General features: G+C 37.6%; 1 protein-coding gene across 1 annotated transcript in view; it reads right to left on the reverse strand.

The window, feature by feature from the left end:
• TMEFF2 (transmembrane protein with EGF like and two follistatin like domains 2) overlaps positions 1 to 13,656 on the reverse strand; it is a 289,942-nt gene extending 276,286 nt beyond the window's left edge. Inside the window, exons 1-3 of the mRNA XM_056111636.1 lie at positions 13,472 to 13,656; positions 11,053 to 11,162; positions 2,091 to 2,220 (exon numbers count right to left, since the gene is read on the reverse strand). Coding sequence (XP_055967611.1) covers positions 2,091 to 2,220; positions 11,053 to 11,162; positions 13,472 to 13,643 — 412 coding nt within the window. The 5' untranslated portion in view covers positions 13,644 to 13,656. The remainder of the gene's footprint in view (positions 1 to 2,090; positions 2,221 to 11,052; positions 11,163 to 13,471) is intronic.
• Positions 13,657 to 14,384: the final 728 nt, after the last annotated feature.

Here is a 14,384-nt window from a genome sequence, read left to right on the forward strand (position 1 = left end):
CAGAACTCCAATTTATTTACAGTCAGATCTGATTAATCAAAATGACTATTCTCTTCCATCATTACTCGGATCAGAAACCTTTTTAGATTTTCAACGAAAGATGCATTCCACAAAATGTGCTTACTAATTAAATCCTGCAGAAGTCTAAGTATATGGATGATCTGGGGATGGATAACTCAATTGTGATTAAATTTTATACTTGATTAAGTATTTATTTTCATAGTGCAATCAGCACATACGGGACTGAAACGGAAAGACTTGAACAAATAAGGTAATGTTGACTACATAAGCTGACTAGAACTTGGTAATTGACACGAAAGTAAGAATTTTCTACCGAATAGTGGTAGCCATACACATTAATATATGACTATTTAGTGTGACTATTACTCACTGTTCTTCCTTTAGCCATTATAAGAGACAGATACCCAATATTATCTTAAATAAGTAAACCTTTCCAAAAAACTTCCGAGTTTGCTTACAACGTTCCTGATTTCTAGGAGTCAAAGACTCTTTCTTTAAACAACAACAACAACAACAACAACAAAAAAAAAAAACCCAAACTTCCCTCATTCTATTTATGCTGGACTATCACTTAGAATTTTGTCTCTTCTGTACAGTAGATTGAATTTTCAAAACTAGTCGTTTCTTGTAATTCTGTTTGTCTCATTCTTGCTATGAGCAGTATGTTGGTCCTCCTTCCCTCCCGGCAAAGCCGGTCCAATGACTCTCACATGGTGCTGTCACTTTTATTCATTACTTCTCACAGATATAGCAGCAATGATTTGCTTGCACTAGCAAACAAGAAGCAAGTGGGATACCAGTTCAGCTTTCTTCCCAACCACCCCTCCAAAAAGGATATTCACATCACGAGGTGAAAATGATGTAGGAGAAAATACATCTTCAAAACCAAAGCCAAAACCAAAACAAGTGTCTACATGATTGTCCATGAGGAATAATAAATATGCTACCTATTCTTAGAAAATTTGGTGATCACCAAAAATAACTTAGAATATCATTAATTACTAGAATATGTTGGCTTATGATAAGCATTTGAACGAATAAAAGACTTTCTACTTGCCCATTTGTCACTCAGCCTCAGCCATTAAAGATTTATCTTTCAGAAATACCTGTTAACTAAGAGTCTTTTGAATAAAATAGCCTTTTCCTAACATGGTTCTAGGTTTCCATACTTAAAGCAAATTCATATTTTATTTGATCGTTATTTTTCCTCAATATACTTAGGTGATACAATTCTCCAGAAATTAAGGTTTTCCAAAAGAGCCTCATTTGTCAATAAGAACATAAACTATTTGTGACATTAAAGTTTCTTTAATACACAGTCTTTGAATGAAACTCAGCTTAATTTTGCTGTGCTGTTTTATCAAGTTGGGCTGTATTTCTTTAGTTCTTTTTTTTTTTTCCTGTCTATAATACTGTTCAGCTCTAAAAACCACTGTGGAAAAAAAAACTCGAAAATCTAAAGCGCATTTGAAGCCACTATTTTTCTCACTTTCTTGGTACCTTTCTTAGCACAATATAACTAAAAAGCTTTGTAGAATCTCAGGCTTATTGTGTCAAAGAGGACTGACATCATTAGAATTAATGTCCATCACGAATATAGTCTTCAATATTATCTGCTAAATGGTCTGAAGAGCATTTCGTAGAGCTGCTAAAACTATCCACATCTTAAATTCTTAATCCAAATTCACAAAGCTTTCCTGTAGCAGACAATGCTATTATTCAAAGCAAACATCAAACTTTATTCACGCATAGGTAAGTTTCTGTATATTTGTCCCCGGGGCAGCCAGATTTCGAATTAAAGCCTACAAGTGATTAAATTTATTAACTAATATGCATCAAGATTTACCAATATCCTTATAATATTTTCCCTTTATTTCAGAAGTGATTTGGAATATAAACAGAGACTAAGAAGAGTGCATGCTTTGTAAAAATGAGTAAGAGCCTTGTCTAGTCAATGTAGTGTTTCAATTATTTATCTGCAGAATACAGGAAAAGAGCGATGTGGTTTTGGAATTCTGAATCTGTTCAGAATGCTTTAAGGAGGGGAGAGTTCAGGTCAGCCTACATACCTGTGGCACATGATCCTTCAGACATCACAAGTATCTCACTCTGTTGTTTGCACGCAGCCTGCCGTAGGTAACACTCATTCTGGTAGCTCTCTCCATTGGAGCCACATACAGGCACGTAGTCACTGTTGCACTAGAGAACACATGAACAAAAGCCTAAGGTTAGGACTGCAGTTGGCAAATCTCTCACATCTTGAGTAGGAATAATCATTTACAAATTAAAGCACTTGTCTGTGTGTTTCCTTATTCTCACTGTATTTGTTATGACTCTGACCTTGTAAGGGCATTTTTTTCAAAGATCCGCAAAAGCAGTCAAGTCAGAAAACCTGTATTGGAGTCAAGTGTAAGCAGGAGAGAGATGCATAGAAATTGATTATCCCATGGGGATATGTTACAGTGTTCATATCCTGTATTTAAAAATAAGTAATGAACTTCTTCTATGCTTGCAACATAAATGTATAACTGAAATGCTGGAAAACTCTGGTTTTCCTTTTCCTTTTTCTTTTCTTTCTTCCTTTTTTTATTTGGGGGGTTGGGTCCCACCAGGTTATGCTCAAGGCATAGTCCCTGTTCTGCACTCAGGGATTATTTCTGGCTGGCTCAGGGGACCAAATGGGGTGCCCCGAAACGGATCCCGTTGGCTGTGTGCAAGGCAAGTGCTTTACAAACTATACTATCTCTCAGGTCCCAAGAACTGTGGATTTTCATGATAAATTCTACTCTTTATAAATGTCTATAATTATTTTAATAAAACATTTTTATTAATAATTAACATAAATCTATCCTTAAATTTTGGATATTGACATAGAGTGTAGAGAGGAACAACAAATTGTAAAATAATGTGGAAAAATAATAACCATTGAACTATGTAAATTTGATTACTCAATAGAATGACTATCAATATGTAGTATTATAAAAAGAAAATTTTACTTTTTAAAAAATCTTATTGGGACTGAGTGATAGCACTGCGGATAGGGTGTTGCCTTGCAACCGGCCGACCTGGATTCAATTCCCAGCATCTCATATGGTCCCCTGAGTACCTACAGGAGTAATTCCTGAGTGCTGAGCATCGCTGGGTGTGACCACAAAAGCAAAAATAAATAAATAAATAAATAAATAAAAATAAAACCTTATTTAAAAAATTCACATTTTATAATGGAAATCAGACAACCTACAGGGTAGAGGTTCAGAATACAATAAACAGTATGCATTAGAAATAACTTAGCTATGTCCTTCACCTGCTAATTATGCCAGAGATGAGATTATTTTATGATTGCTACTATAAAGCACTTAATGTTTAATTTTAACAAATTGTAGTAATTAAATTCATTACTTAGAAATACATACCAATGTCAATAAAATTTTAAATTTATATAAACATGTAGCACTGAAGCACTGTAGCACTGTCCTCCCATTGTTCATCAATTTGCTCGAGCGGGCCCAGTGATGTCTCCATTGTGAGACTTGTTGTTACTGTGTTTGGCATATTGAATACGTCATGGGTAGCTTGCCAGGCTTTGCTGTGCGGGGCGAGATACTCTCGGTAGCTTGCTGGGCTCTCCGAGAGGGGCAGAGGAATCAAACATTGCTCAGCCAGGCCAGCTGCGTGCAAGGCAAATGCCCTACCACTGTGCTATCGCTCATAACTTTTCAAATTTTCTACTTCCTGTTACAGTGTTTAAATTTGTAATTATTATAAATTTGTAACACAAATCAAAAATTATCCAATGTATAACAGAATTTTATATATATATATATTATAATAGTGTTCTATTATTAGTTAATTTCAGTGATTTACAAAGAAAGAACAACTTTAGCCAGATTGATAAAAACTTGACATGTGATTTTACTTTATTTCCCTAAAATAGTTGTATTTTCTTTTCCCAATTAATCATATAACTTTGCTCTCTGACTTTACATAGTAGTTTAATTATCCTAACAATAAAAATGGCATAAACTAAAGCCATTTTAAATGAAAGCTTTATTACATGTTTTACTTAGTATCTATAATTGAAAAACTAAAATATATAATTTTACTAAAAGTGAAATCTACTTATGAATTATTTTAATATTTAAATATTAAAATTTTTTAAATGGGACAATTTAGATATTACAATTTTTATACTTTTAATATATGTGTAGATTTATATCGGGAAATTTTTCTACCATCGGACTTGAACATAGTCACGAAGGAAAACTACGTAGCAAAAATCAGTAAAGAGTTGAATTTTCCAATGAGCAGTATTAAAGAAGGATTAAGTAAGTAAATGGGACTGGGGCTGGTAACAGAAACATGACCTGATACTTAGATGGGTAGATGGTCTTTGTTAAATGTATTTTCTTCAGGAACAGGACAGGAGAACGCAGGGAGGATTTAAAAGGAACTAAAATAGTGTGATATCCAACCACACTGAAGATAGACCATAAAGAAATAAACAGAGAGCACTATGTGATAGTCAGTACACTGGAGGATCCTTTCAGTACGCAGAAGAGAGCCATAATTAGTGTAAATAACTACAGTAGATTATTTCTCATGTGTGGACCCTCATATTCTTGTCCCTATTTCCTTTTAATCTCTCTCTAAATCTTTGTTATAGAATATGTGTGTCCCCATTTTATTCTCTTTAATCTCCACCCGCCCCGCAATTTTCTCTATTTATCCTTCTCATCTACTTTTACAGATTACTCAGATGCAGTCAATAAATGGGTGTCGGGAGTATTTATTATCTCTGTCAAGTGCTAGTACACAATGCTGATGTGCATCTTAAAATATCAAATAAACTGATAAAGTTCTCATATGCCACATCTCAGGGATTCAGTAAGCCAAATGTGAATAGTGCTAAAACAGAGCTGCCAAGTTCCATGCACAAGCCAAAAGGGAGATTTGTTTGGAGCTGAAAAGAGCTTAACTGTAGATTATCAGCACGATGTTTTTGGCCATTAGTACCATGACTTGCACTCATTAATATGAATAACGCAAGGAGGAAGCAAGCTTTAAATTATTAAGACTCAGAAGTGGACTCTGGTCCTAGGCTCCCTCGTTTCTCTTGTGCATATCACTCATTATTAAGTATTTATCATGTTGATAACTCAGTTTCTCCATATGAAAATGTTAACTGGATCAACTGGGGGGAGGGGGATTCAACTGTGTCATTTGATAAGTCAAAAGAGTTGTGTTTTTTAAACACTTTACACTTAAAAGAAATACACATGGTTTTCTTTTATGATATAGATTTTAACTAGCAGAGTAATTTTATAACATTGACATAAAATTTACATGTCTCAAATAAAATATATGAAAACAGAATAATACAAAGTATAAATACAGACAAATTAATATGTTAAAATGTGATAATGACGGGGTATGATTTTCAGTAGTTATCATGTTCTATCCATTTCAGATAAAAGGACAAGATTTAGAGGTGAAGATACAATGTAAGTTAAAATGTTTATTTTTGGGTACAATAAACGTTCATTTGCTTAAGAAAGCAATAATGGGCTGAAGAGATGGTACAGTGTGTAAGGTGCTTGCCTTGCATGTACTGGGCCCACGCCACGTTTAATCCCTGGCACCATATATGGTTACCCAAATTCCCACCAGAAGTAATCCCTGTGCTTACAGTCAGGAGTAAGCTATGAACACAACCAGGTATAGTCAAAACCTTCCGCCCACCCCCGCCTCCCTAAAAGAAAGCAGGTGTTTACTATAAAATTATATTCAATAACTTTTACATACTAGAGTACATGAAATTAATTTTGTGATAAATGAATAAACAATTATGTGAGAAGCAATTTTTCATTTCCTTCAATGCTTGCTTGGTTAATGATTTCGTTTAACTGAGATTTCAACATCTAGAATCTATGTACAAGTTTTGTTTTATATAATGTCGGCACCTTCAATAGAATCTGGCAAGTAAAAAGTGCTCCGCAGATGTTAATTCTGTTATATTCCTAGTTGTCAAAGGCTTAGGAATAATGGCTTGGTTTATGGTATGTTTCTCTTCCAAAAAAGAAAGATTAAAAAAAAAACCCTGCATATGTTTCAATCCTTTGATCATTCCACAAGTAACTTTTACTTCTCAGTGACTACATATCTTTAAATATAAAAAAATTTTTTGAGTTTAAAATAGGCAGGTCTGTGATGATAGGCCATTAAAGGATACAGCTATTCTCTCTCCCTCTTTCTCCCTCTCTTTCATTCTCTCTCTTTTCCTCTCTCCCTCCCTCTGTCCTTCCCTCTCTTCCTCCCCTCCTACCCTTCCTTCCTTCCTTCCTTCCTTCCTTCCTTCCTTCCTTCCTTCCTTCCTTCCTTCCTATCCACAATGCTAAGAGAAAGCCCAAGTAGCTCATATAGAAAGATATACATGGAGAGGGGCTGAAGCGAACACAGCGGGTAGGGCGTTTGCCTTGCACACGGCCGACCTGGGTTCGATTCCCAGCATCCCATATGGTTCCCCGAGCACCATCAGGAGTAATTCCTGAGTGCATGAGCCAGGAGTAACCCCTGTTTATCTCCAGGTGTGACCCAAGAAGGAAAATAAAAAAGATATACATGGAGAAAACACAAGGTCCCCTGCTAACAGTGGGATGTCTGAGTGAGAACCCTGAATAAGTATGACGCTAAACCTTTGCATTCACACTACTTCTAAAATGGTTACATTAAGTCTGGATAGTCATAGATTTGTGAGAAAAATAAAGGTATACTGTTTAATACCATTACAGTCCCGGAAAATTTTATGTAGTCCTAGAAACTAGATCAACAATAGCTCAAAAACATGGCTTATTAAATAAAAATATTTAGTGTTTAAATTAATACCTAAAATAGCAGTTTACATTTCTATAGTAAACTGGCAACTGATTATAATAACAGTGTTGTCATGAGTAACTACAATATTTATTCTTTATGTCCATCTCTTTTTATTTATCTGTTCATTATTCATTCAACTCTCATCCATCCACAGACACTAAATTTTCACCCAACTGATTCATAAGATACACCAGCATATCCTTTGATGAACTGATATCAAGTTAAGAACTATGAGATGACATACTATTTAAGGTGCTTATATTATCACCTATATGTTAGCTACATTGATTTTTATGTTAAGAATTACCTATGAGGGGCTGGAGTGATAGCACAGCGGGTAGGGCATTTGCCTTACATGCGGCCCAACCAAGGTTCGATTCCCAGCATCCCATATGGTCCCCTGAGCATGACTAGGAGTAATTCTTGAGTGCATGAACCAGGAGTAACGCCTGTGCATCGCGGGTGTGATCCCCCCCCAAAAAAAGAATTACCGATGATAAACTATTGCTTTAATTCTTGTTACTTATATTTCCATTCTTGTATTATAGTGTGTGCATGCATAGTACAAGAAATTGAACCTAGGACTTAGACTTTTGAGGTAGATGTTCTATGCATTAAGGTGTATCCCTTGCCCTTACTAATGATTCTATTTGTATGTATAATATCCAGGAAAAAACAGATTTGGTGTGAAAGGACCAAGGTTTCTACTTTAGAATCATAACTTTATGAAAAGTTATTTATACTCATGGTACTTAATTTTTCATGTTTAACAAGAGGAGATCATTATTACTTCACTTGGGTATAAGAAATAAGTAGAATGGTGTACTTGAAGTGAAGTCACATTTAAAATTATGTAAGAGTGATGGAGGAAAATACATGTTCATTTTGCATTCTCCAATAATAATTCAAATTAAAAATTTTACTGATTATACACATACATAATATAACCCTGTCTATTTCAATCAGAAAGATTATAGTTCGCAACCACTTTGAATGGAAAAAATGTGATTACATGTGAAAACACAAAAAGTATAAATAATTTATGTACTCTCAGCTAGAAATTTAGGGTAGTGTGCAGGGACATATATATTTATGGATATTCATTTTTTAATCAGACTTGGCAGTTAAAAACAATATAATCAGTTGTAAAAGAAAACAAACAAAAACAACCCACCAATAAGAAACTAGTGGAAACAACAGAATCTGAATGCTCTTAGATCAAAATAGGTTATCACTTATCACCTGAAAAACTTGTACATTTTATTTAATCTTCAACTTAATTTATTGACTAATTCTAGTAGGTGCAGATTATAAATTTTCTTCTAGGGAAAAGTTTCTTTTCTTTAACAAGACTGACGGCTAGTGAAAATTACAGATTAACAGCAGGAGTCACTGTCCCTGTCACTGTCCTCCCATTGTTCATCAATTTGCTCGAGCGGGCCCAGTAATGTATCCATCGTGAGACTTGCTGTTACTGTGTTTGGCATATTGAATATGTCATGAGTAGCTTACCAGGCTTTGCGGTGCGGGCGAGCTTGCCTGGCTCTCCGAGAGGGGTGGAGGAATTGAACCCGGCTCCACCAGCCTGCTGCACGCAAGGCAAACACCCTACCACTGTGCTATCACTCGAGCCCAACAGCAGAAGTAATATAGTAATATTTAAACTATAACAATATTCAAAATCTAGTAAACTTTAACATACAACCTGTATGTTCAGGAGATGCACCCAGTATAGTTCAACCCCTCCCCCCAAAAAACCAAGCACCACAAAGCTAGCCAAGTAATACTGGGATGCGCACTGAACATCTCCCAAAACATTGTTGGCTACGGCCCTGGATGTCCTGTAGCACTACGGGGGTGGGGGTGCTGGTAGTCCATGGTAGTCCCAAATAGCAATAGCTTGGGCCCTGGCACTTTGGATAATTACTTAAGCATTATAGGGCATGGCCACTTAGCCTCCTGAGTACTGCTTAGAAGTAACTGCCCCAAATATAACAATCATCAAAATTTCATTTATAATTTGAAACTGCATTCATTGGACACTTTCCCTAACATTCTATTTCATTAAAATTATTTTAATAAATTACAATTCACTGTCCAATATATAAAAAACAAAATAGCAATACCAATAGAAGTATTAAGTGTTAGATTTTATATCTTGGGTATGTGAGACCTTGGGTTTGATCCCTGGAACTGCCTGGAGTGTGTCTGGCGGCCCTGCCCTTCCACAGACACTATTGAAGATGACCCCCACACTAAAAGCAACAATTTTTTTTTACCATTTTGCCATTTTGTGAAACCTGAACAAATTTTTAATATACACACATATATTAGGTCACACCCGTCAATGCACAGGGGTTACTCCTGGCTCTGCACACAGGAATTACCCCTGGCGGTGCTCAGGGGACCTTATGGGATGCTGGGAATCTAACCTGGGGCGGCCGTGTGCAAGGCAAACGCCCTACCTGCTGTGCTATCGCTCCAGCCCCTATTAGTAACTTTTTATACTTTAGAATTCAATAAAACTTTTTCTGCTTGATGAATTCTTCTTTGGATTACAATTTTTAATTTTCGGAACCTTCACTTTGTTATTTATACCATTCATGTTGTTTATACCATTGATTCATGTCAAACCAGTTACAAAACAAGACAAATTTATGGGATTACAGATTGAAAGAGGAAATTACACAAAGTCCTATGGGTCTTTAGTTAATCATTTATCTAACTGTATTTTTCATTTAGTTAACATTGAGAGAAAGTAAGAATCGGTGAATTCTCATGCCTCTCTCATGGAATTCATTGAAAGAATGTAACTATATAGTTGAGTGTAGCTACAGATCTTTGAAGATATTATCATATGCATATTAAATATGCATGGATATATTTTTGAAATTATAGTTTTGTCTAAAATACTGCAGGATGGTCATAGCAATACTTACCCACCAGGAGATGGTGCACTTTACAAACACTAGTTGTTTTTTGGCATTTTCTTTGAAAGAAGAAAATAATACCCAATAATCAGTTAGTTTATCTATAAGCCACTCAAACTACATTTAAATGCGAATTTCCTTATGCAATTCACTGGGAGGTTAAACTCAATCTAATATATTTAAATTTCATCAAAATTATTAAATGTTATGCAGATGTTTAGATGAAAATTGGAGTATAGTACATTTATTTATTATGTATACTTTTATATATTTCTTATTTTTATTTATACCTAGTAAGTTTTCACTGACCCCATGTATAATTGCTTATATACTGGTTAAACTTGTTTATAGTTTGAATATAGTTTTAAAGTTTTTATCAGACATTATGATAAACACATTTTGAAAGTAAAGAAAGTTGCAACTTACATGGTAAAAGGCACTTGTTATATAATAAAAGTACTTCTTAGTAACTATGACATGAAGAAAATAACAAATTCTGATAACATAGTTTTTATTGATACCAATGCTAAATCTTTCTCTTCCTCCTCCAAGCCTCTATCCCTTTCTCCCTTCTCTACCAAATATCATTCTTTTTTGGGCACAAAGCAAAATATACCTTCTTCACATTTATGAAATAACTTGTGCAATTTGTGCTTTGGGGGATTCTTGGGAGATGCTCTTTGAATGTAATGGGATGCGCACAGAAAGCTGACATATATTAAAAAACTTTCAAGATTTTAAAACTAGCACATTAGTTTTGAAGTCATATTAATCAGGAGTTTGCTTTCAATCTGAACCAGGTTGCCAAGGAAATGCAATTCAAGACTTTTAAAACAGATCAATGTGAAGAAAAGATGATAACCTCAGTCAAAAAGAACAAAAGTACAAATCTACCATGCTCATCCATGGACTATTTAGACTATTATCTCTAGTAATTGACTGATAAAACAACTGCTGGCGGCTTTAGAGACAAATTTTTCCTTTGGTGAGACAAAGAACAACCTGAAGCTCTCTCCTTTCAGCAGCAGTTATAGCTATGGCATGTACATTTCTCCAAATAGCTATGACTTCTTGACATCAGTTCGTTTTCTTGCCAGTACTTTTGCTTAGTGCCAGCATTCCTTTTAGGCTGCACAGCTATAAATTGCCCAGTGATGGGTCATAAAGAGAGATCCCTGCCATATAGTCTCACTAATGAATTAAAAGACACAAATATCAGACTTCTTACCTTGAACTGACAGACGCAAGTCACAGTGTCTCCAATTCTTAAACATTCCCCATCAAATTTACAGGTGTTGGTATCGCAGAGGAAGAGATCATTCTCTCTGTCATCATAACCTCAAATTTAAAGAGAACATCTCAGTCATTAAAAAAAAATATATGTATTGTGGGCTTGAACTAAAACCCCTACTATCTTGAAGCTTTAACAGAATTGTCTTACATTTTGATTACAACCACAGTTGGACTGAAGTACAATTCTCTACTGGTAACCCAAGAAATCTAGTTAAATAAACTATTTGTTTCTTTTTTACACAATTCATTTTCAGTCGGTTTCCTTTTAGTATTCTTTTAAAATAATTCTGCTTAATTTCACTTGTGATACAATTGGAGGTAGTGAACGAAGTTTTAATATTTGCTTCCTGGCTTCATTTTTTTTTATTAAACTATAGTTTATGATCCCCAAACTCCACATCTCAGAAAAGAACTGGTTATGGTTTCTAAATGCTATTTCACCACTTATTCATCTTTCATCATTCTTTTGCTTTAAGATCTGAGACAATCTCTTCTTTGGAATTTCTCCAGACAAAGAGGAAACAAAGCCCCAATAATAAAGATAAACAGGCACAGTGTCGTCTGTGATAGTCTGTCTGGCTCAAACAAAGATTGATCACTTCTAAGTTAACAGGGTTGGTGGGGGGTGTCAGGTTCTTGACAGCCTGCCTGGAAACCAGTTCATTCTCTTTAGTTTTGGCAGAACCTGTTAAGATATCAGGTTAATAATGAATTTCTTGACTGCCAACCCCAATTTCTCATATAAGTTAGTTATTTTCTTGAACAATACTGTACTATACTGAGGAATGAAGCTGATTAGTTATACTGGGTAATAAAGCTATTAACATTTCAAACAATTAATATTTCACATTGTTTAGTATTCTTATGATAAAACCCTTTAAAAGTGATTAGACAAGAGTAAAGTCAGGTATATTATTTCTCAAGTAACATATATTCAATAAGAAGAAAGTTTATAAAAACATGTTGAATTTTGTTAAAAGGACACATTTAGAAATTACCAAAATGGAACAAAGGCAATTTATTGACCCAACTCTAACACCATTGAAAAAACCATTTTTTCTTTTAAAAAGTACAAGCTCTAGTTATGCAAAAATATTTTTTCATTGATTTACATCAATGACCCAGGGACTACATATTCTTTCATCTTCTGAGTTGCAGCTAGCAAGTCCCTCCTCTTCAAAGTTACATATACTTCATCTCACATATATCTTTAAAAAACATTTTATTCAGAATCACATTTAACTACAGTACAATTATATTTACAGAAGATGAAAATTACATACACATTTGCTAAAACTAGAACAGAACAGACCTAGGGGACAATACCCAGGCATGTTAATGGAGTTTAAAATGCCAATGAAATCACACCACAATCCCGCCTGGTATACTATGGGCTGTCATAGTGAAATGTGAAGCCAGCTGAATGGAGTGCAGCAACTCCCATCCTTAGGCCCTATTTAATTAGAAGGCTTTAGCAGAGCGAAGGCTGCCAAGCTATTTCCTTCAGATTTGAAAGGACCCAATGGAGTGCCTGACCCATTCCAAGGAAGTCAGCCCAGAAATGGAGTCAGGGCCCATGAGGGTCTGTTCTGCCCTGTGTCCCCTGCTTGAAAGATTGGCTGGCCCATGAACACTGAGCCTGGGAAACCCAAGAGTGATTCTTTTCTCAACTTCCCTCCACCAGGTAATAGCTGACGAGGCAAGCGAAGGGCATCTGCACAGCAAAAACAATGTCTTCTCCTGCCAAGGAGAAGAGAGCATGAGAGAGCAAGGGAGAGAGAGAGAGCTGGGGAGCAGGAAGAGACAGACTGATTCTCTGGAAACACAGGCTCCTTTAGTATCCGTGTGAACTGGTCTCAGTGCCAGACCAGTGCACCCTGTAGGTACTCTCGCCAGGAATCAGTGGCCCCCACCCCCATCCCCGCCTCCCCACCCCGCAGTCGTACTGGATTCGTTTCTTTCTAACTCAGTTCTTATAAAGTTATTCCTTGCTCATTAAAGCTAGACTTTTTATTTTTTTAATGATGGGAAATGTTCTTTGTTAGTTTCCTCAAGAAATGGTGTGACTCCCAATGAATAAAACCGTCCTGTTAAATATTTTGTAAAATATTTGTAGCTCCAATTTAAGTGCAAAAGCTCCGACGCCTGCACTTTCCAACCACCCCAGACCTTTCCCCCTCGGGGACTAGAATCAGTTCTCTGGGTTTGTCTAGATGGAATTCTGAGGTTATCAGGGGTTTGGGGCAGAGGCAGTCAAAGGGTTAGAGAGACGCGCTAGAGTAGCCCGCTCTGTGCTGGAAAAGCGCATTTTCCTCTGCGAGGGGAAAGGATCAGATGCTGGGGTTGTGGCTTACCAGAGCAGTTCCAGCCGGTGGGGGTTTGGCAGTCACTTAAGGAGGTAGGGAAAGCCGCGAGCTTCACCGGGCGGGCTACGATGAGTAGCATCACCGGCAGCAGCAGCAGCCAGCAAAAGCCCTCGCAAAGTGTCCAGCTGCTGCACTGCCGCGGGGACTCCCACAGCACCATGACTAGTTCGCGCAACTCTGCAGTAGTAAACGGCTTCCGAAGAACACAGGATCGCGGGGGGCAGGCAGTGGGCTACTGAGCATCCCTTGGACGGCGGCAGCAAAGGCGGCGGCGCTGGCAGTGGCACCCGAGAGGGAAGCAGTAAGCAAACCCGCGCATGATCTCCAGAGTTTCAGTAACATCCAGTGACCCGGCTCAGCCCCAGGAGCAAGAGGGTCTCTCGCCGAGAAGCTGCGCCGGAGTCGCGGAAAGCTTCAGCCATAGGAAGAAGAGGGGCTCTGGGAAGCCCGGGAAGTAGGAGGAAATCAGAGTCCAGGGAGAGAGGCAAGAGACGTAGGGAGGCAAGGTGGAAGAAGTCAAAGCGCTCTGCAGCCCAGCAGCCGCCTCTCGCGCTCTGCCGCCCGCATCCCACTGCGTTTAGGAAGCAGCAGGTCCTTAGCCCGCCCGGGGTCACGTGGGAAGACGAAGCCAGGCGCTGATTGGCCGAGCGGGATGCAGGTCCCGGGAGGGAGGGGTTGGCGAGGAGGTGCAAGGAGGAGGCGACGGCGGATGCCACAGATGGACAAGCCCTCCAGGCGCTGGCTCGAGTGGGGTTAGTGGTATGACTCAAGTGAGAAGCGCGAGCTTCAGAGGCGACGGCCCCCACACCGTTAGAGACCACCTGCCCTTTCGCCAGCCTCCCTGGGACGCCCCCTAGCGAGCACTGGGTCCGCTCGAGCGCCCCTCTGCGGCGTGTGACTC

This window comes from Sorex fumeus, unplaced genomic scaffold, assembly GCF_029834395.1.
Source record: "Sorex fumeus unplaced genomic scaffold, SorFum_2.1 ptg000014l, whole genome shotgun sequence".
Lineage (NCBI taxonomy): Eukaryota > Metazoa > Chordata > Mammalia > Eulipotyphla > Soricidae > Sorex > Sorex fumeus.